This window comes from Loxodonta africana, chromosome 15, assembly GCF_030014295.1.
Source record: "Loxodonta africana isolate mLoxAfr1 chromosome 15, mLoxAfr1.hap2, whole genome shotgun sequence".
NCBI classification, from domain to species: domain Eukaryota; kingdom Metazoa; phylum Chordata; class Mammalia; order Proboscidea; family Elephantidae; genus Loxodonta; species Loxodonta africana.
The window spans coordinates 78,835,812-78,858,881 of record NC_087356.1 but is presented as its reverse complement, the minus strand read 5'-3'; the positions used below and the strand labels follow the sequence as shown (position 1 = coordinate 78,858,881).

Here is a 23,070-nt window from a genome sequence, read left to right as displayed (position 1 = left end):
AAATGATTTTAAATAAAATGCTTAAAAAAAAAAAAAAAAAAAAAGCTCAGCAAGTGCCGCTGCGAAAACCCTCTGACAAAACAAGACCCCTTGGGTATGAATCTCAGGGTACAAGAGTGCAGCGGAAAGGGTCATTTATTCTGCAAATATTAATTGGGCTGGTACAGAAACTGCTTGACATAGAGGATACAAAGATAAGAAATACACGGTTCCTGTCCTCAAAGAGCTTATGGTCCAAAAACCATCTAGTTTTTACCTTTGAGCAGGACTATTTATGCCTAATCCTTTACAGAAAGGCATATTTAAGTGGCTATATGTGATTCTCTTGGAGCTCAGTAATGGAAACTCACGGAATCAGGGCAATAACAAAGTGCATCCATTGCTTCCTTAACAGAAAGTCATCTTTGTGGAAGGCTAATGTGTTTGGGAGTTCTCGATCCTTCCTTCCCCAGAAGAAAGCAGCAACTAAGGATTCTATGCAGTCCTCTGTTCGGTGATGATCAAGCCTTTCTTTGGACGAGCTTCAATGGCTCAGCCACCATTCTTTTCTTAGTTAGAGGATCTTTGGGATTAATGATGCAATGTGTCCATTTGGGGCCCCCCTTGGAGAAGGGAAATGGCTGATTTGAGAGAGGGCATCCTTAACAGTGATTAAAGAAACGCTGAGGAGAAAATGTTTCTATCTCAATGAGAAAGAAAACACTTTACTTAGATTATGTCTTTCAATCTTCATAATAATTCTGTGAAGTTGTTATTAATATCCTTACTTTTACAAAAGAAAACCGAGGCATAATGAAGTTAGATGCCTGGTTCAAGATCAAGGAGCTACAGTTATTGGACCTGCACTTCAAGCCCAGCTTTGTGACTCTGAACCCACATTTGTTCTACCACAATACAGGTTTCCAATGAGAAATCTGTCCAGGGGCGGAGAAAAGGGAGATCCTTCAGACCAGAAGTGATTTATCAGTTTGCAGAAATGGGCAAAATTTGGGGTTCCCTTCCTAAGAATTTCATTCTGTAATTTGGAAATAATTAAAATATGTGCATTTCTATTAGGTCGGCAAAGATCAATAAATTTAAACCTGTTGGAATGGTGTGGGGAAAGAGGCACTTTTACACATTGCTGGTGGAAACATAAATTAGTACAATCAACGGGGGCAAAGGAATGCTGGTGGCACAATGGCTAAAGCACAGCCTGCTTTCATAAAGACGACAGCCTTGGAAACCCTGTGGGGCAGTTCCACTCTGTCCTATAGGGTCACTAGGAGTTGGAATCGACTTGATGGCAATGGGTTGGTTTTTTAAAAAAATTTTTTAATGGGGGGCAACTTGGCAGCATCTATCAAAATTAAAAACATATATACCTTTTGACTCAGCAATTACACTTGCAGAAATTTATACTACAAAGACATTTTCACATTTGCAAAACGGCATATATTCAAGATTACCCACTGCGGCATTGCTTGAAGTAGCAGGAGACTAGAAACAACTTAAATGCTCGGCAGCAGGGAATCGGTTAAGTAAATGATGCTACATGTATTGTATGCTGCCCCAAGAATGAGGAGGCTCTCGGTAGGTATACTGATAGAAATTATTTCCAAGATACACAAGTGAAATAATTGTCCAGGAAAATGCATTTGATATGTTTTCATTTATGGGAAAACTTGTATATGTATTTGCCTGTGTAGGCACAGACTATTTCTGGAAGGATATATAAGAAACTGATAACGTTAGTTGCCCCTACAAAAGGGTAAAATATGGCTGGGTTGGGAGGATGGTTCAGAATGGGAGTGGGGTGGAGGGTAAACTTTTTAACTACATGGATGTAGTAAGTATTAAAGAAAAATAAACTGAATTAAATCTTAAAATAAAAAGTAAATAAAGCACTTGCAGCTTAAGCTATGAATAAGGCATAGAGTTTCTTTTCATGATTATTTAATGGATATTGATGTCAGACCCCAAAGAGTTTTGGCCTTGCAACTTACTAGCTGTGTGGCCTTGGGCAAACTACTCCAAGCCTCCGTTCCCCATGGGTAAAATCAAAATTATCTCATAGGATTGTAGTGAGAATAGAAAGTCATAAAGGGCTTAGGCTCATAGACAGAGCTCAATAAATGTTAGTTGTTATTATTTCGGACCTTAAAGTTCCAACAATAAAACAAATTCTGATTTGCTTTGGTTCCTTTTGGATTAGCTGGGAGGCAAAGAGACAAACTAGATGATTTCTTAAGGAGTCTTTCTACCCAGAGGCTTCAATCTGGGGACTCCGTACAATCTTAGAGACGTTCTTCTTGCTGCCCCCCACCCAACCTGCAGACTTCCCACCTGTGCTAAAGGAAGTGTGCCTGAAGCAAAGGAGATTACTCAGAACCCATGCGGTTTATGTTTTCTTAGGACTGGGGTTGGGGGGCGGAAAAGAAATCCTGTTGATACAATTATATAAAGCCTGTCACCAGTCCCCTGCCTATTACCTCTGCAGTCTGTTACGCACATTAAATAAAGGGGGAAGGCAAATACAAAAGGAAAATACGCGAGAGAGTGAGTGAGAGAACAACTCAGGATGCTTAAGGGAATCCACGTGGTCGCCAATCTGTAACTGATCAGAGCAGCTACACCGAAGCAAAAACCCCGGAGCCTAACGCTAAATATATTGCAATGGAGAAACCGTCCACAATGGGGTGTCTATGTCCTTAGCAGAGTCCTGGGGCTGCCGTTTATGAGACTCTCCTGCAACTCCCATCCTTTTTGCACCTAGTAAACCACGCGATGTAACAACGGAATCTGGTTCTGTGTGTGCGTTGTGAGAGTGTGCGCTTTGCAAACCATCTGGGCCCCATCCTGTGCGGTTGGAACGACGATCGATCCAGGACAAGTTGGGGGGAGTTGAAGCTTGCATGTATTTTTCCCTTTTCTCTGCTCTCCTCTAGCCCCCACCCCATCACTCGCTTTGCACAAATGTTTCGCCAGTGGAGGGACGCAGGTTTTCAGCACCAGAAGGCCGTGGACCTTCTCTGGAGGCGTGCAGTGCACCCTACAGAGGGCCAGAGCTGATTGCAACCTGCTCACCACGACTCTCCCCCTCCTTCCCAAATTCGACGCCCCAGGCCGTAAAATTACAGGCGGTGTGCTGTACGGGTGCGGGAGTCCAAGAAGGCTGGGTGACCTTCCAGCGAACTCCACCTCGGCTGGGGGGGTGGGGGCTGCCCGAGGGCTTGCAGGCTGTGTATTGATCCCCCAGCCTCGGCCAACGCCAATTCTCCCTGTACAATCCCCTCCATCCCTTCTCTGCTCTCCCAGCCTTGCAGGCTTCTAACGCCTAGCTTGAGGCGCCCTCTACTCTTTCCCGCAATAAGTAAACCCGGTGGATATTCATCCCCCGCTCTAACCCTCCTCCTTCCTTCCCCCTCCCCCTCCCCCTCCCCCCTCAGCCTACTAACCCCCGCTCGCAGAGCTCGCCGCTGGCGGGCCCCTTCCACCCAGAGTATCATAATGCCCAACGTTCTTCTCCTCCCCCGTCTCTTAATCAGAAACGTGCTCGCGAGCCCCCTCCCTCTCCGTGCATACATTAGGGTCTGCTTTGCATGCAGCGGCAGGCAGAGCGGAGGAAGAAGGGGCGGGGGCGCGTTTGCCCGCCTCTTCCCTCCAGGCCCCGTTAGCCACCCAGCCTCGGCTTCGTTGTAACCCCGCGTCATTAGCAGAGCACGCTGTGTCCCCAATACCCGGGCTGGGGAAACACAGCTCTGCTCTTTGCAGAATGACACGAAAGCTAGAGGCTCCTCAGGTGTAGTGCATAGTAGGGCGAGGAAGTGGCGGGAGACCTGCCACCCCGTTTGTGCATTTTGGAGACAGGTCCAGTGAAAATGGGAGGGGCTCTTCTTTTTTAAGCGTGTTGAGGGCCTATTTGGCATATAGCAAACTGGTCAACGCTTCTGTTTTGCAATGTAGCCCAATAAACCCAATACAGTAAGGGCTCTTTTATTCTAGAAGCGATAAATTAGGGGTAACGCATCTCGTATACGTGCCCCGAGGCGGATAAGAAGGCTCACTGCTCCCGACCCAGCAGCCGCGTTACACTGGAAGCTGCTCTCCCGGGCAGTTCGATTCCCAGTGCATCCCGGGAACGTGTGTAATCGCCCCCCGGCTCCCGAGGCTGGAGGCAGAGGGAGCCCGGCGGCCTCCATCGTCCCGCGAGCCCTCGCCCCCTCCCCCTCTCCCCGGAACCCGCGCTCCGCTCCGGGCTCCTGGGCTTCCTCCCCCCCCTTTTCCCTAGCAATGCCGCTCCCGGAGGGCGGGGCATGCAGTTATACAGGTTGCGGGGCGGGCGGGAGGGCAGGAGGAGGCGGCCCCGGACTCTGGATGGAGCGGCAGCGTCCGGGCGGCGGAAACGTGGGCCCGAGCCCCGTATACAGATTGCGGGGCCGCCGGGCGCGGCCCGGAGCTGTGTATAGCGGCCGGCAGGGTGCGGGCGGCCGGGCGGCGCCGAGCGGGTTAGGCAGGTTCCGGGGCCCTCTGCCCCCCCTCCGCCTCCCCGCCCCCCTGTGTTGTCGCTTCTCCCTCTCGCTGCTTCACTTCACGGGGCGAACATGGCGCACAGCTGTCGGTGGCGCTTCCCCGCCCGACCCGGGACCACCGGGGGCGGCGGCGGTGGGGGGCGCCGGGGCCTAGGGGGCGCCCCGCGGCAACGCGTCCCGGCTCTGCTGCTTCCCCCCGGGCCCCCGGTCGGCGGTGGCGGCCCCGGGGCGCCCCCCTCCCCCCCGGCTGTGGCGGCGGCGGCGGCGGCGGCGGGAAGCAGCGGGGCCGGGGTTCCAGGGGGAGCGGCCGCCGCCTCAGCAGCCTCTTCGTCCTCCTCGTCTTCGTCTTCGTCATCGTCCTCAGCCTCCTCCGGGCCGGCCCTGCTCCGGGTGGGCCCGGGCTTCGACGCGGCGCTGCAGGTCTCGGCCGCCATCGGCACCAACCTGCGCCGGTTCCGGGCCGTGTTTGGGGAGAGCGGCGGGGGAGGCGGCAGCGGAGAGGTAAGGGGGCGAGGAACCCCCGGGTCCGGGGTCTCGACCCTCTGTGGAGCACCCCCTCCCCCATCCAAGATTGTGGAGCATCCCAATTTGGGGTTCTTCCTGGGGTCCTTGACCCGGGGCAAATGGCCCTCCCATCTTGGGACCCCCATACGTGGGTGCAGACCCCCAGGCGCCCCCACCCCGGGGTTCGGACCCATCTGGCTAGGGGTATTTCTCTTTCTCCCTCCTTCCCCTGCCCCTTCCCCAAATCCCTTGGCACAGACCCCCTCGCTGGGGTTTCCCATCCCGGGACTGAACCCCTCCTCCCTTTCACAGATTACCTCATCCGAGCAAGATTCCGCCCTCCCTCCCTCCTGGAGACCTGATCCCGCCACATCCCCTCCTCCCTCTCTGGGCAGATGTTTCACTCCTAGGGCAGTTTTCCTCTCCGGCATCTCTCGGGTGATGTCCTCATCCAGGGCCACGTTCTTCTAGCCCTTGGAGACCTGTGTCCCTTCCAGCACCTCGCTTCGGAAAACCTAATAAACCCTCGCCCCGTCCCTGGGCCAGGTCCCTGCATTGCCAGCCACTCCCCCTTCCTTCACCTCCACCCCTACCCGGTGCAGATAGAGCCTCCTCTCGCCCCCCCCCGCCTCCCCCCTCCCCCGAAAAATCTCCTTTCCCCTCCACCTTGCTTCCCTCACCCCTTTTCCTCTGAAGATAACGGTGATCTCGCACAGCGGTCTGTCCCCCCCCCCCCTTCCAGGACTACAGCTTCTAGCCTGTCGGTGGCAGGGAATTACTCTACCTTCACTCCACCCTTTCCCTCCTTTAGAATGAAGGATTAGTGACATCTTTGAGGAGAAAATAGCCCACTGTCCCCCAGGCTCAGGGAAGAGCAGCTTTCCATTACTCCCCCTGGAGAGGGGCAGGCTTTCCCTCCAGCTTAGGGCAAGGGGGCCCCTGCGAGGGGAGGTGTCTGTGGGGGGACTTGGGCTGCATCCTCCCAGGGGAAGCAGCTGCTCTCCTACCCCACCCACTGCGCTTGAGAGCACGCAGTCTCCAACCCTAGCTGCCTCCCGCCTTCTCCTTTTCTCCGTCATTTCATTATTGATCCACCTTTTCCTAGGCCAATCCTGGGGCTTGGAAGGGGTGGGGAAAGCAGGCCTGGGGCGAGGAGACTAGATAAGGGACAGTTTTACTTTAGCGTGGTGGTGGTTGCTTTTGGTTGGGAGAAACAGGAGGGTTATGAAGCAAAGTTGTTCCTTAGAGAAGTTGGGGTTAGCTCTCTGGTTCTTATAAGGGGACCCAAGGTGGATGAAGGGCCGAGAGCTTTCTTCCCATTAGTACTGGGGCAAGAATGGGGATGGTCTGATAAGCATTATTCAACCTCCTCTGACAAAAAGGAAAGTTGCCCTGGGAAGAGAAGTTGAGTTCAGGTTCAGTCAGTCTCCTGGTGCATTTGTTTTCCATTGGGTGCAGAAGGGGGAGTTTGAATTGTAGGGGAGGGGGGAGAGTGGGATGGGGGATGCTAGGAGAAGGAAGAGCAGCTGCTAGGGGCTGAAGCAAAGGGGGGTAGGGGGTTGCTGCTCTGGAGTGCTCTTGATTGAAACAGAAAGGGAAAGATAACAACCAGCCGTTTCCTGCGTGCTCTGCCGTTGGTGCTCACAGAATATCCTGGGCAAAACCCCTTGTTCCCTCTTGTGCCCTGCACCCCTTTATATTTACTGAAGGATCTTGGGAAGAAGGAGAGGGAGGAGACCCCAGGGACCCTGGCCGCTCCTTTCAAGGAGCGGGCATTTTTTGGTTGTTAGTCTTCCTGCCTCCTTTTTTTAAAGCGTTCCTAAGGCAGCCTGATCAGGAGACTGACAACAACCCGCCTTCTGACAGAGCTAGGAGGACATGACGGGGGCGTGTTCCTTGCTGTGTAGCTAGCTGCGCCGGCCCCTTTCCCTGCCTCTCTCTGCTCTATCTCCACCGCCTTTCCCAGCCTTCAGGAGGCAGCTGCAGTCAGCAGGGTTGTTTGAGACTAGTTATTGGTTGCTGTAGATTATTATTTTTTTTTTGAAAGGCCAATTCTGTATTTTTTAAGCTAACAACACAGATCCCATGTAGTTGGAGAACCAAAGGCCACATACATGACAAAAAGACTGAACCGTTCAGGTTACTTGCATGGAGTTGGTGCTTAAATGTGAGTTGATTTTGCTTTTTTAAAAAGATACAGCAGCAAAAAAAAAAAAAAAGACTTGCTGACATTTCGTTTACCTGCTTATTTTCAAAATTGAGACTTACCTGGTTATATGTAGAATTTTAGCCTCATGTATATTTGGAGTATAAGAAAGTATTAGGAGAAGGTAGCCCATTTTAAGGGGATCTAAGAAGCATTGCTTCATGTTTAGCATGCTTCTGTATTTTGTATTGAAGGACCAAGTATTCACATTCCAAATGTTGTTATCACATATTCAAAAGAAAGTGTTATGCTGACAGCTTGCAATCATAGCCTTTCAAGAGACTGGTTAGAAAGAGAGCCACCTGGATTCAGGGACCTAATGCCTGGGCACCAGAATACGTTATCTGCTGATCTCTGACAAGCCACCTTGATCATGTTAATCAGGTGCTAACATTTTCTTATCCACTGGCGTTATGAGGTGATTGTAAACTGTTTTATTTTGCTCAACAGTAGTATGTAGTATAAAGCATATCAAGGAATTGCAGTTATGTCAAATAAGGTCATATTAATAAGGATTTTTTTTTCTTTAAAACTTTTGCCTGAAGAGTTGTTATTTCATCATGAGAAGAGTGGTTGACTCCTTAACGTTAAAACTTCAGTTATTTTTTTCAGAATTGGGATTGAGTGAGCTGTTGTTCCATTGGCGAACTTTTTATGTGTTAGTTTATGTGGAGGCAGCCTAGTATGGGTTGGTGGTATGGGTTAATTAGTGCTTAAGTACTAAACCATAGTGATTATATCCTCAGAACTGGTAACTTTTCTGTAGGAACCAAGCATATGTTACATAGTATTACAAATCAGTGATAACGTTCCAGAAGGGAAGTTTAGGGTTCACCCTGGGCTGACATAGAATTCTAAAGATTGTCTCTTAGAACTGTCTCACAGTTCTGTGCAAAGTCTTGTCTAGATTCATGAAGACATGGTTATATGACCCAAAATGATTCTAGCCTCTTTAATTTCTGCTTGGCTTTAAGTGAATAATGACTATAACTCTGTCTAACCTAAGTAATATTTATGGAACTAGTAAAGGTGGTTGAAAGGTGACAGAGCCTCCAAATCACTTTCTCTGTCAACTCCTTTAACCATAGGAGACTTGTACTTTACCGCCACATGTCCCTAAGTTCCCTTGTATTGAATATCTCTCTGGGTAACAACTACATGTAAGAGTTCTTCGTGACAAAATTCTGTGAGAATGGGTATACCTAGGTCTTGCAGGGAAACCCTGGTGGTGTAGTGGTTAAGTGCTACGGCTGCTAACCAAAAGTCAGCAGTTCGAATCCACCAGGCGCTCTGTGGAAACTCTATGGGGCAGTTCTGCTCTGTCCTATAGGGTCGCTGTGAGTTGGAATTGACTCTATGGCAACGGGTTTAAAGGGTTAGGTGTTGCGGGTCTTCTATTTGGGCTTTCTGTATCACAATTAGGGAATAAAAGTTTTATTTTATAGAGCACTGCAAGAAATCACAGAGATCTGTTTTTTGCCTTCTTATTCCTCTCTGTTCCATAGTTTCAGTGTCCCACCTTTCTGAGGATTGTCTCAGGTAATGTTCACACTATTATACTTTGTCATCTAAATAAGCATTATTAGTGCATCCTCTCTGTTGACTAGAATCTGGACTGTTCTAATATAAACCTCGGAGCCCTGGTAGCGCAGTGGTTAAGCGTATGGCTGCTAACCAAAAGATCGGCAGTTCAAATCCACCATGCACTCCTTGGAAACCCTATGGGGCAGTTCTACCCTGTCTTATAGGGTCACTATTAATCCGAATCAACTCCACAGCAGCGAGTTTGGTTTAATATAAACTTCAGATATAATTTACCAGCAGCTATTCTTTATTAATTTCATAATTCGGTTAACTTCCCTACCACCTACACAAAATATAAAAAGCAGAATTTCCACCCTGATCATAACATGGGATACTTTAATTAGTTATAAATTGAAACGGAATTACAGTATTGATATGTATTTTTTGTTTCTTTTCATTTGAAATTGCAGTTCAGTTGAGGTGGACTAAGGCTTTTGGGTTGTGTTTAGAAAAGATGGTGGCCCTACAGCCGAAAGGTAGTTGGAAATTGTGTGTGACTTTTCTTTTTTGATGTTCACTGGGCAGGAACCAGTGAACATCAAGAGCGGGAGTGGCTCCTTCATTTCCTTCATAGCTAAATCTAAGCTTGGCAGAAGGAAAATAAAGCAGAGAGCACAAGTGGAGTGGAAGGAGGCTTGGAGTGAAGTCAGTGGACATGGGCTCTCATTTCTGTCACTGACCAGGCTGTGACCTTGGGCAATTCACTTTTAATCTTCGATTTCTGATCTGTGAAATGAAAAGCTTGGGCTAAATAGTTCATGAATCTTTTCTGCTTCAGTATTCTGATTCATTTCTATTATATTAATATTTTGGTTGGATCAGAATTTCTTATTCTGAGCTTTTTTAAAGAGTCAGAGTAAGCGAGTCTGTTTGGTGGTTTTTAATTTAAGATTGTACATTTGCCCATTTAACTGGGATCATTGTTGGAGCCCTGGTGGCGCAGTGGGTAAGAGCTCAGGCTACTAACCAAGAGGTCGGCAGTTCGAATCTACCAGCTGCTCCTTGGAAACCCTGTGGGTTTTGGTTAGGTCAGAATTTCTCATTCTGAGTTTATTTAAAGAGTCAGAGTCAGCGAGTCTACTTGCTAGTTTTTAACATAAGATTGTGTAGTTGCCCGCTTAAGGCATTATTATTCCAAAAATCAAACCAAACCCAGTGCTGTCGAGTCATTTTGACTCATAGCGACCCTGTAGGACAGGGTAGAACTGCCCCATAGAGTTTCCAAGGAGCGCCTGGTGGATTTGAACTGCTGACCCTTTGGTTAGCGGCCGTAGCGCTTAACCACTATACCACCAGGGTTTCTGGGATTATTATTAGGAAGAGAAATTTCAACTTGGGGGGAAAGTTTTTATTGCGTTGACAGAACATAAGGGCATACCGTATGGGAAGAGTTCTTTGCCGAAGTTGACCACTTTCATTTATAAGAAAAATGAAGAGTTTTCAACACAGCTGTGAAAGCCTGTAGACCCCCCGGGCGTTATCCTGGTGTTTAGAGGCCCTCCTGTTCAGCCGAATTTGTTTCGTGTTTTCAACACTACGGATTCCTGACTATTCAAAGGGGAAATTATTTTCAGTCTAGGTGGTATATTCCTTTAGGTGTCTAAGCTTTTAAAAAGTGAGAAAAATATCCAATACGTCCAAATATTTAGAAATCCAAAGTGATAGTACCTACTTTGCAGGAGATAGGTGTGAATACGTTTTGAAGTGAAGTACCGTACTTAGGTTTGTTTTGTGCTGAGGATCATAAATGCAGAGCCTTCAGACCTTTTCTTCACCTATGACTGAAAACCATATGACGCTTCTTCACCTTTCTCTTCCATTTATTTTAAGGCACATGTTCCTATGGGAGATCATCATTCATAGTATAGTGATTTATCTCCTGATTGGAATTTGAGGAAGGAAAATACTCCCATCTTGACTTAATTCCCATCTTTTTGCTCACCTAGGAGCTGTCCTCCGGGAGCACTGCTGTGTAGACTTTATACCAATTGCCTTCCTTGCCGTGTGGCTAGAGGGGATGGCAACAGTGCTTTGCTTGCTCTGAGGCATAGCGGACTGTGGTGCCTCTCTCTCCTTTTGAGGCTCACTGTGTTTTAATTGTAGGTCTCCTAATTAAGATCTCTTTGTGCCTGCCCACATTCCGCTAGCATTGGCACAAAACTTCAGGTTCCTTTTAGCACTTAACTGAAGGCCTTCAGTTGGGCCTTTTGTGAATATCTTGTCTCTTTTCATTCTTCCTCTGCCAAGGTAGAGAGCCCAGTGGCATAGACCTTAGGGAAAAGGGGAAGCTTTGTGACTATCAGTACTTGGGGAGGAATTTATTCTGGGATTGCTGGGATGGCACCTTCCTTTGTATATGTTATTTTCAGGAATTAAGAAAGGTTAAAATTACTAATGCGTCTGGTGTGACATTCCTATGTTTTAATCAGATTCTTAACCCTGTAGGCACTAGTAGGAGAGAGGGTGCTAAAGAGTTCACTGTTAAAAATTATTTGCTTGAATCTTATCTAGACTAGTTTATGAAACTTGATCAAATCTTACCATGGAATAAATCACAGAGTCATGATTTTTGTGGACTAGTAGGTTGTGAAGACAATCATGTGAAATTATTGATTTTTCCTAAATGCTGTCAGATTTTGAAACAGATTGAATGGAAGTTGATTTTGAGATTTTAACTAAATTTTTTTATTTGAAAAGACTCCAGGAGGCTCTAGAAATTGCTGAGCTGATTAAGAATACTCTTGTATGTTTACTTGTTTATTTATTATGTACTCCAGTATTTCTTGAGCAGTTCGGGAATTCGCTGGGCTTCTAGAGTAATTTCAGAATAATATTAGAATCAGTTTTCTGCAAAAAGTAGTTTTACTTTAGTTTTCATTATATTAGGGCAGCATGTCCTTTAATACATCGATATGTGGCATGCCAGAGGAAGTGTAGTCTTTTATTAAGAAAAAGGAATCTGAAAGCCTTCACCTGGACCCAGATGGTTTCATCGATCACATCAATATGAGGCAGGCAGACAAAGTGCTACTTTTTTTGTTATTGTCATTTCATTGGATGTGAAGAAGGCCTGAAAGAAGGAAGTACAGGATCTTTTATGGCATTAAATAAAGCTGGAGGCCTGCACTCTTATACCTGAGTGGGTGGTTTTATGGCCTAATTCTTTAATTGCTGGCATTTATGACAGTGTGGATGCTACTGGCTCTGTGGCTGAGGTGGATTATGTTGGGAATAGGAAGAGAAAAGGGGTCCTTTTGTTACCCTTCTCATTTTCCCTCTCAATAAGGTCTCTGTGAAAGCCCTGAGGAAATACACAGACACTCCAACTGAGGGAATGACATCCCATAAAATGATTCTTTATGTTTTTCAAAAGGACGAGCAGCTTTTCTTGATCTGTTCAGAGAAATCCATACCACTACTATTAAATATTTCATCGAGCTTTTTACCTTGTCAGGTTACACACCAGGGGAAGCCAACCATGAGATTATAGCCTTTGCCAAATGTTTGCTTTTAAAGACTAAGACATTTGAAAGAAGAATCTTGTGATGTATAGTTGTTTTGGATGGTATAAGTCCCTTTGTAGGATTAGTACAAAACTTCTTAGAGGCCAAACCTGGTTTTACTTTTTAGAGGTTGAATATACTACCTTGATAAGTTTTAGTTTTCGGGAACCAGTTAACAAAGGTATAAATGTAAGAGTTAGTTGGCAGTTTTCTGTGCTGTGTGTGAAAATTCCCCTTTCCTTGAAATGAATAGTTGTTTTTCTATTTGACAAATAGACCGAAGGGATTTCCCCAGCTGGCTTACCTTTATTATTGCTGCAGCAGTACCTTGTGTATAGCAGTGGGTGGGATCTATTCCACTGGCATTTATTTAAGCGGTTGGAGTTTCTTCTGTATATTTTATTGCTTTGTGTTTTGTTAGACTTTTTGGCGATAGGTGTTTTTGAGATCTTTCAGCACTAAGAGCTGTGAACTTTTCTAGCCTTCAAATTGTTTTAGAGAGATTCATCCTCAGATATCCATGTTTTGCTGAAGCATCATTGTTTTAGTCTCATTTTACAGCATCAAAGTAGTTTTGACTTTCTGTCTCAAACTAGGAGAGTAATATTACTTGCAAGGAGTGCTCTTGGAGGAAATTTTTTCTCTAGGCTCTCCTTTGTACTATCTTAGTCCTGAAAACCAGGGGGAAGCTAAATCGCAAATATCTATAATAATAAATAAATTTCTACATCTAGAGGAATAGTTAATAAAAATAAATATTTACACTTGACTGTTCATTCAACTTCTGGAGCTCTGGTAGTTAAGAGCTCAGCTGCTAACCAAAAGATTGGCAGTTCAGATCCACCAACCACTCCTTGGAAACCCTATGGGGCAGTTCTGCTCTGTCCTATAGGGTTGCCATGAGTCAGAATTGACTCACTGGCAGTGGGTTTGGGTTTTTTTTTTTTTTTTTTTTGGTTTATTCAACTTCTAGGAACCCTGGTAGCACAATGGTTAAGCGCTTGGCTGCTAACGGAAAGGTTGGCGGTTTGAATCCACCAGCTGCTCTGCTGGAGAAAGATGTGGCAGTCTGCTTCTGTAAAGATTTGCAGCCTTGGAAGCCCTATGGGGCGGTTCTACTCTGTCCTCCAGGGTTGCTGAGTCAGAATCGACACGATGGCAGTGGGTTTTTTTTTCCAACTTCTGTCCATCCGTGAGTATTGACTAATTTTTAGATTGAATATACAACATTGTCTCTAGGTTACTGTCTTTAACTATAAGCAGTAAAACCATGTGGATAACATCTCTTTGAGTTTAATTAATGAGGAAATCCCTTTGTAATCTCTCCATCTAGGATTTTTTATTTGTGCACATATAAATACCTTTACAAAAGAGAAGGAAAATCTCATAATCTAATATGTAATAGTGTGAGACAGTATAACACAGTAATCAAAGCTATTAAGGTTGTAGGTTCTGGATTTAGACTGCCTAGTTTCAAATATTGACTTTGCCATTTATAGGCTGAGTAATTTTTTTTTTTTTTTTAACCTTAGAAAAGTTTCTTAACTCCTCCATAATTTATTTACAAATAAATTATGGGTAATAATGCCTCTTGAGATTATCCTGAGAGTTAATTGCAAAGTCCTTAGCACTGTTCCTGGCACATAGGACATCGTAATTATTGATAGGATGGAGAGATTGAAAAGACATAAGTGATACAGTCTTGACTTTAGAGTGTTCTTGATGTTGGTCTGGGTGCCAAGTTTGTTAATAAGCTAGGTGGAACTGAACAAAGGCCAGCCACCTGTCTTTAACACTGGGTACCACTGGTGTCCAACTGAAACGTAATTAGAGATAAGAAAAAAGGGAGGAGAAAGAACACAAGAGAGTACATAGACAGGTATGATACCAGGGAATACATGAGTTGCCTAGTTATGAGACCACGGCAGCTATGTTGGGGTTACTAGTCTTGGTCTCTATAACTAGTATTCCTAATCTTTTTGTGTGTATGAGCATTTGGTAATCCCTTGCAACAACTCTGAAACTCTTCAGGGTTCTTGGCCTCCAGGTTCAGATCCATTAGTCTGTACTTGGTGACTATTTGACATTTACTCTCAAGTTTCAGCTTGGGGAGAATAAGTGTTGCCCTAAAGAGATCAATGCAATTACCAATTATAGGAGAAATGCTAAGTTTGTAGGTTGTAAATTCTGGGGGTCGGAACTTATCTTGAGAAATAAAAACAACCATAAAAAAGAATGGTCAAAAAAAGATTAAAAATAAGTAGCATAGGTATTATACTTAAGGAGGAAAAACAATTCTTCGGTACCTCTCTTAAATAAAAATACTCAGTATATTTTACTGAAAGAGACACCCTCTTTTACAGATGAAGAATCTGAGGCAAAGACAAGTTAAATAATTTTTCTTAAATTATATGGCTGGAATTGAAGTGTACATCTATTTGAAAGCTCATTCATGTTTTCTGCACTGTGCTATCTTTAACTCCTTGTTCTTCCTACCCCTACCCAATCAATTTCTGAGTCTTGTCCATTATACTATTGTAGTGTTTCTTTAATCTGTCCCTGCTTTTCTGTTTTGTACTGTCCTTGTTTAAATTTCTACTACCTTTGCATGCATTATTGCAGTAATCTCCTAACTGGTCTCCCTGCTTTCCTTTTCATCCTACAGAGTGTTGCCAGTGGTTTTCTTAAGTACAGATCTGATCATGTCACTTTATTCCTAAAACCCTTTAGCTTCTCACTGAGTATAAAATAAGCTTTAAAATTCTCAGCCCTTCATAATCTAGCTGACCTATATTTCTACATTTTGAACCTTATCTCCTGAATGCACACTCACTCAGTGCTTCAAGCACATTGGATTATCGAACTATTAGGTGTTCTCCACTGCCTTTGTGTACCTCAGTCTCTACCTTTGCTGATGGTTCTGCTTTGCCTCAGGGTCCTTCCTGTCTTGGCCCGCCTCTGGCTTATCCACCTTCCATGGTTCAACTCAGATCCCCAGATCTCAGCTCTTCCATGAAACTCTCACAGATGCTGCTACTAGTTGAAACTCTACTTCTTCTTCCCTGTTTTCTTGTACTTTACATCTTACGCTTAAAGAACCTACTCCAAGATACAATGTGTTGTAAGTAGTTTTGAATGTATTTGTCCTTTCCCCGTTGGATTGTCAGTTCCTTAAGACAGGGACCATTTCTAAGACATCATTTATGTATTACATTGTTTACAATGATAAGTTTGCATATAGAAGGTAGTCAGTGAATGTTAAATGGAAAATTTGATGTCATACAACTTCTAATGATACTTTGCAAGGACATGTTACATGAGCCAGGAGAACTTGTACAGACCGTTAGCCAGGGTCATTTTGACTAGTTTTTAAAAAATAGCGTGCGAATTTAAATATGGCAGAGGAAAGTCTTAAGAGCTGTCAAAGACCATTTTTGTAAGAGTATTACTGGGGTTTTAAAAGTGATGTTGAGGTATCCTTATGGGATAGTATTATCTTTTATGTAGATAATACTTAGCACGGTCATCCCCTTACTTGAGTGTTGTTTCCATTTCTAGGTTCCTCAACTTAGAAGGGATGAGGAGACCTTGGAGACGGTTCTGAGGAGACTCAAAAGATGATTATATGATTGGAAGTCAGTCCTGTGAGGAAAGGTTGGGAGAATGAAAGGTTAAGAGGCAACTTAATAACTCTTCAAAAAAATGTGAATGGATCCCTTATTAGGAATGGTAACCAGCTGTTTTCCAGTTCCACTGATACTAGAATAAGAGAAAATAGATTTAAACTGAAAATTCATTGCTAATGAAGGTTGTCATTATAGTGATGGAAGAAAGGTTACCAACATAAATTTTATCATCTTCTCTGGAGATGAATTTTTAAAGTACAGCCCTGCCTAAAGATATATAAAATGACCTTTCAAACTGCCTTCCCAATCTGTGAATCAATAAATATATTCTTATCAGCTCCTTGAGGGCATAGATCATGTCTTGTACTTTTTAGTATTCCCCAAGGAGTCCTAGGGCCTTGTTGGCTCTCTAAGGAAGTATTTGATATGAATTGTCAATTTATGGCAATAGATAATTTTCAGTAGTAATCTTCCAGAGAAATCTCTTTATGAAATAACGATTTTGTAGTGGTTTTATAGGCGAATAAACATTTAGTAAGTGGAGATAAGAGAAACCAGGAAAAATAGTAGGTGTGGTCTAAATATAGGAAACAAGTATTTGTAGCTTTTATGCCCATTTTCAATTGCAGTGTAAACAGATGTGCTTCAGAATATCCCTGTTAAGGTTATCACTGCTTGATGGATGCATTATAATAAGTGCCTGTAGTCCATTCCAATCTAAATTTGCTTCATGTGAATTAGTGTTACAGAAGCCTCTGACCCTTGGCTTTTGAGGCTGTGTGGAGGGCTTGCATCACTCAGAATGAAACCTTTTTAGATATGTTGGGTTGCAGAAAGCATTTCCTGTGCAGTCAGAATGAAAACTGTGAATTGGGATTATTCATATAGATTACCAAAAGTCTGGGCAGAGCTGATATTAACAATAGGCCATTTTCCTACAAACTTTTAGCTCCAAAACCTTGACTGAGCTGTTGATGCTTTAGGACTTCTGAATTCCTTCTTAAAGGTGAATCGATAATAGGCTATTTAAGATTAGTTATATATATGGAATATTTCCTAAGCTTCCTATGGTAAATACTGTCTGCTCTTAACCAGTTGCACAGTCTCATAAAGTTACTGGCGTTCATAGGTGAAGCTGGCTTGTTGCAGGAATTCTGCAAGGTATAGCAAAGTGAAGGGCAGTTATACTCCCTAATTCTAAAATTAGGTGTCATTTGAGCAACACTGATAATTGGAAATATAACAGATGCATACTGCTTTTCCTATGACTTTTAATTGCTAGTCATAAAGTATAAATTTGGAAAGCAAGAGATTATAAAAGCAAAGAGTAGTTCACTTATGATTCTTTATTCTACTTGAAAGACTCTAGTGTTGGAGTAATAGAAAATACCAGGGACTTTTTTAAAAAAAAAAAAAAGGTTAATGCCACCTAATGTGGGCTTCTCAGAATGTGATGGCACACTTCCAAATATGATGTGGTAGTCAGAAGAGACGGATTGGTTTTTCAAAATGTCTGTTTTGTAAGAACACAAAACTTCCCAACCCGTATATTTGAACATAATTCTTAAAATTAATTTAATGGGTCAAAACTGTATTGGCTAACTTGGTAGCTTTGTTGTTTTGCCAGTGGGAATGTTTACTTTTCGTCATCTGTGCTGCTTCAGAAAACTGACTGTATGGAAAGATAACCCTGTTTACCTTTAGAGGGAAGGGAGTCGTGAAGCCCTCAGAGTTACTCCAGTTGCTATTGGTCATTCAACAGCCCATTTTCCCAGAAGGAAAGATGCAGCCTTGCAGCCTGACTTTTGCACCAGGATCAGGACAACAAGCTGGAAGAGAAAAACCGAATGCTTATGGTAGAAACTTATAGTTGAATGAGGATATAGCTCAAAATAAAGTTGACTGCCTAAGTTGGTATATGGGGAACCACAACCTCTTATAATAAAAGAACCATCTCTGAAAACAATATTGGTGTTTGTTTGTTTGTTTAGTTTTTCCAGCCTACTCAAATGGATCTAGTCATTTTGCGGTACTTAGACAGAGAAGAATAAACCCAATGATTGTGATGATTAACTTCATTTCTACAGTTTATCTCTTAAGTGGGCTTATTTCTTCTGCTTCAGCAAGTAGATAAACCGTTGCAGACTCGGAACCTGAGAAGTCTGGAAGTACACTTTTCTTGATTTTTTTTTAAAGATCCTGCAGAGTAATTTGGAGCACTGCCAAGAGTTGTATAGCTTACTGTCTGAAGTAGTGCCTTCATTTTGCCTTTTTTTTTAGAAGACAAATGAGCTACTTTATGACTGCCTCTTTTTTCTGAAGCAGGATGGGTGGAGTTCACCTGGCTCATTTGCTTAGCTGTTTTGAGCATCTTTGGTTCTTATTCTTGTTGACATGGAGTGGGCATAAGGAGTACTACCTCTTCCTCTAGTTACAAAATGGGTAGCATTTGTGTTTCTTAGGTGACAGATGCTAGGTAGAATTGAATTAAATATTTGAAACTGGGGTTGATTCTTGTGTGGGTGAAAATTTTACCTAAATGTTGTTATCAGAGAGCAACGTATTGTTGTATTTGCACTCTAGTTCTAGGTGACCTTTTTGTGTCAACGTTTCTCAATATCAGGCGCTTGTATTTAAAACAGTTTAAATTTCTTCTTATCTCTTATGCATTCAGACGACCACCGTTTTCTTTGATGCACCAACAACCAGAGCCCCTGCCCTTGCCTCTGCCACTCTTCACAGGAGACTATGGTGGCAGTTCAGGAACTGCGTCAGTTTCTTGGGTGGTTCATTTCGGTCCCCATTTTGGCTTAAGAAGTTTGCCTGTTGATGCCTGTGTGTTTGACTATGCTCGAGTATATGATACTTTGTGCTTCTTACAAATTCAGCAGCATTGTTGTTATGTTCCACTTTTGGAAATGATTTACAGGTGCCACTACATTTCTTCAGGTACATCTTCCTTCTAAATGACATTCATAAATCTAGAACTCTACAAAGTAAGGAATGGAGAGAGATTGGAAAACCTAATTCATTTTTCAAAGAACATGTTTTAGGCAGCAGGCAGATGACTAAGTGCTGGGGCTTTAGCATAGAACAAGCCCTTTCCTTCGTGGAACTTAGTATCTAATTTCTTTTTAGTAAGTTCCAAACGAAAAACCAAACCCCTGAGTGCAGCTTAAAATAAAAGACCAAACCCTATGTCGTCGAGTTGATTCTGACTCATAGCGACCCTATAGGACAGAGTAGAACTGCCCCATAGGGTTTCCAAGGAGTGGCTGGTAGATTCAAACTGCTGCCCTTTTGGTTAGCAGCCAAGCTCTTAACCATTGCCGGTGGCTACAGCTTAAAATATAGCATTACTATAAATACTAAAATTAATTCTAATACTTTGCAAGCTAGTTTGGAAATTGATGATTCAAAGGTTGAAGCTCTCAAAAATAATATTAACAGAATTGTCCTTGGGAGCAGGTCAGCCAGTTTTCTTCAGTTACTGATTCTTGAGTCAGTTATATTATACCAAAGTGTAATATATGAATCAAGATATTTTAAATATTCTCAAGGTATTTAAGAGCTTTCTCTTCCTGTTAAAAGGGCACTACTACATTTTCTGCTGCCTTCTACAATCGAAGAAGTACCTCTCTCCTCTCTGAGACCAACCTCTCCACTTATGCTCTGGATCCCATTCCCTCTCCTCTACTAAGGGTTGTTCCTGCGTTTATCCCCTTTCCTGCACCCTCAATTTCTCACAACTAGATTGGCCCTGTCAACATATAAAACTGCCTTAATATAATCCTTTTAAAAAACCCTTGACCCCACGTCCTCCTCTAGCTACTACCAATTCTCTGCTCTCTTTCGTAGCGGAACTCCTTGAAAGGGCTGTCTGTAATTGCTGTCTCCACTTTTCTTACCTCTCATCCTCTCCTCAGCCACTCCAGTTGGGCTTCTATTCTCATGACTCCACTGACATAGCTCTTATCAAGGTCCTCAAGGACCTCCGTCTTGTCGGATTGAATAGATAATTCTCAGTCTTCATCCTGTTAAACCTTTTGGCAACACTTGAATCAGCTGACCACTCCCTTCTTCAAACACTCTTTTCTTGGATTCTGTGACACTATACTCACCTGCTTTTCTTCGTACTCATTGGTTATTAATTTTCTGTGCTTACTCTGTGAATGTTGGAGTCACCCAGGAGTTGACCTTTGGCAACCTTATTTATCTAATACAATGTAGGTGATCTTATTCATGCCTCACCTAAATGCTGAGAACTACTAAATCTTTGTCTCTAGCCCTGGCTACTACTTTCGAGTTCCAGACTGGTATACCCAATTGCATATATGACATTTCCACCTGGATAATAATAATGAGAGGGACTAACATTTATTGTGGTGGGCCAGGCACTATTCTAAGCACTTCACATATATCATCTCACCTAATCTCCATGACGACTCTGAGGTAACCACTGCTATCCGTTACAGACAAGGAAGCAGATATACTTGAAGCACTTAGATGTCATTCTCACGTTTAGCATGTCCAGAACAGAAGCCTTTATTTTCTCCCTCAAATCTTTTCCATTACCTGTCTCCCAGTTTCTCAGTGACTCCACCATTTACCCATTTGCTCAGGCATAGAATTTAAGAGTCATCCTTGATTTCTCTTTCGTTCATATCCCAGTGATAATCTGGGAGCAAACTTTTGTCTGTAAAGCAAAAAAAAAAAAATACTTCCTAACTCCAACTTTCTCTCTTCAGCTCTACTGCCAAAACCCCATTGTAGGCTCTTGACTCTAGTACTCTCCCATCTCCCTGCTTGTGTTCTTACCTCACTGAAGTTTGTTTTTCACGCAGCAACTGTGCATCCCAAGTGTAAATCACATCATATTATTCCTTTTCTTAAGCCTGTCATTGTCTCCCCACTGCCAGAATAAATCCAAATTCCTCACTGTGGCCCACATGGCTGGTCAGCCTGCTTCTCTAGCACCATCTCTTTACATTCTCCCTCTGCTGCAGAGCCACACTCGCCTTTTTCTGTCTTTCACTCATGCCGTGCTTGTTGCTGCCTCTGGACCTTTGTACTTGCTGTCAGGCTAGAACACTACTTCACCTAAATCTTTATATGCCTGGCTTTTTCTCATCATTTAGCTCTAAACCAGGGGTCGGCAAATTTTTTCTGCAGAGGGCCAGAAGGTCTCTGTTGCAACTGCTTAATTCTGCCGCAGCTCTGCCAGTGTACCACAAAACCAACCGTAGACAATACATAAATGGATGAGCATGGTTGTGTTCCAGTTAAACTTTATTTTTTATATAAAATGGAGTTTCATATAATTTTCATGTGCACGAAACTGTTTAAAAATGGTAAAAAACCATTCTTAGCTCATGGACCAAACAAAACAGGTGGCAGAATCTCTTTATTCAGTCTCTTTCCAACTCTATTATATATACCATTTCCAGAATAAACTTCACAGTTACGCCTTTTCTCCATTGGAGAACCTAAGGTAGCTCCCCTCTGTTTATCATATCGGTTTTGACCATACCATCCTAGAATTGATGAGGTTGTCATACTTGTCTTTTATCCTGGTCCTGTGTCTGACTTTTCTGCTTCTTCGCATTTTTTCCCTTCTTATTAATCAATGGATATCCTATTACCTTTCATATGATTTATTTCCTTCAAAGCTGCATTCTTAAAAACTTTTTAGATTGAGAGCCTGCTTGAGAAGCTGAAGAACTCTGTTGTGTTTCTCACCTGACAGATGCATATATACACAAAATTTTGCCTGTGCTTTCAAAGAAATTTCTAAGTTTACTCCTCCTGCCTGTAAACTTTTCTGCAACTTGGTCCACGTCTAGCCTCTTTCCTCCTTTCTCCAGGGAGGAGAATTCCCCTCCATTGTGCTTTGTACTCTTCTCTCTCACTGCTGCCGCACCCCCCCCCCCCCCCACCCACCCAGGGCCACTTTTCCATTTATTACTCCTTTGCTTTTCAGGATTTTCAGTCTCTTTTTTTTCTGCTGCTATGTTACCCTCAGCATATAAACATGATCAAGTAAAAAAATAGTCCTCCCAAGCTAGTCTTTCTCTCTCTTCCCCATATAACTGAGTTTCTCAAAAGAGTAGTCTATACTCATTTCCATTTTCTTACTTTCTAATCACACCTCAGCCCTCTGCAGTTTGATGACTCCTGCCTCTAACGCTGCGTTGAATTTTGGTCTTGATAAGGTCACAAATTTCGATATCCCGCTCTACAAGTTTCAGTCTTTACCCATCTCGACCACCCCTTGACATGTATTCTTCCCTTGACAGTTTTGTACTTATCATGTATGATCTTCCTCCCTGGCCACTCCATCTTACTTTCCCTCCTAGGGTTACCCACCCTCCTCATCCCCTGCCAAGTGTTCTGTTAAGTGTAGATATATCTCAGGGCTCTGCCATCTCCCCTCCTTTTCTCAGCGTTCCTTCTCTGGGTCATTGCATTCATCCACACAGCTTCAGCAACCACATACTCGCTGAGCCGGATGTACTTTCTCCAGATCACTCTATCCTGTGAACAACCTGGATAGACATTTCAAATGCAAGTGTCGAAACAAACTGCCTCCCCACTCCATAACCTGTGTTCTTTCTGTTTTCCCGGTCTTGGTAAATGTTGCCATAAACCTAATCAACCCAAGCCAAACACCTCTAAGTCTTTACTGATTCTTTCCATTCCCTTAACCCTTTATGTCGAAACGGTCATCAAACCTTGTCCATTTTGCCTCCTAAATATCTATGGAATGTGTCCTTTTCCCTCAATCCGCATCCACTACAGTAATTTTATAGCTTTTCTACCTGCTTCTGGTTTTAAAGGCAGCCTCTACTTGCCCGCTGCTGTCACAGTGCTCTTTTGAAAATATAAATCTGATCATGCTTCTCTCCTGCCTGAGTCACTGCTGCATTATAGCCTCCGGGATAAGGTCCACACTTGCGTGAAGGTAAACTTCAAACACACAGTCAGTCTTATTATAAGACCTGTGATGATCTACCTCCTGCCTTTTTTTTTTCTTTAGTATCTTCTGCCGGTTTCCCACGCCAGCTTAGGGCCTCAGCCATGCTGAATTGTTTATAATTTCACTCCATGCCATGCTATTTTGTGCCTCTGTGTCTTCG

General features: G+C 43.5%; 1 protein-coding gene across 7 annotated transcripts in view; it reads left to right on the top strand.

The window, feature by feature from the left end:
* Positions 1-4,568: 4,568 nt before the first annotated feature.
* Positions 4,569-23,070, top strand: part of KMT2A (lysine methyltransferase 2A) — a 76,866-nt gene continuing 58,364 nt past the window's right edge. For 2 of the 7 annotated variants that reach the window (XM_064268996.1, XM_064268991.1), the window contains exons 1-2: positions 4,569-5,012; positions 7,084-7,182. In XM_064268996.1, the coding sequence (XP_064125066.1) occupies positions 4,584-5,012; positions 7,084-7,182 (528 nt within the window). In that variant the 5' untranslated portion in view covers positions 4,569-4,583. The remainder of the gene's footprint in view (positions 5,013-7,083; positions 7,183-23,070) is intronic. The other 5 variants (XM_064268995.1, XM_064268993.1, XM_064268997.1 and 2 more) reach the window with 3 other exon arrangements.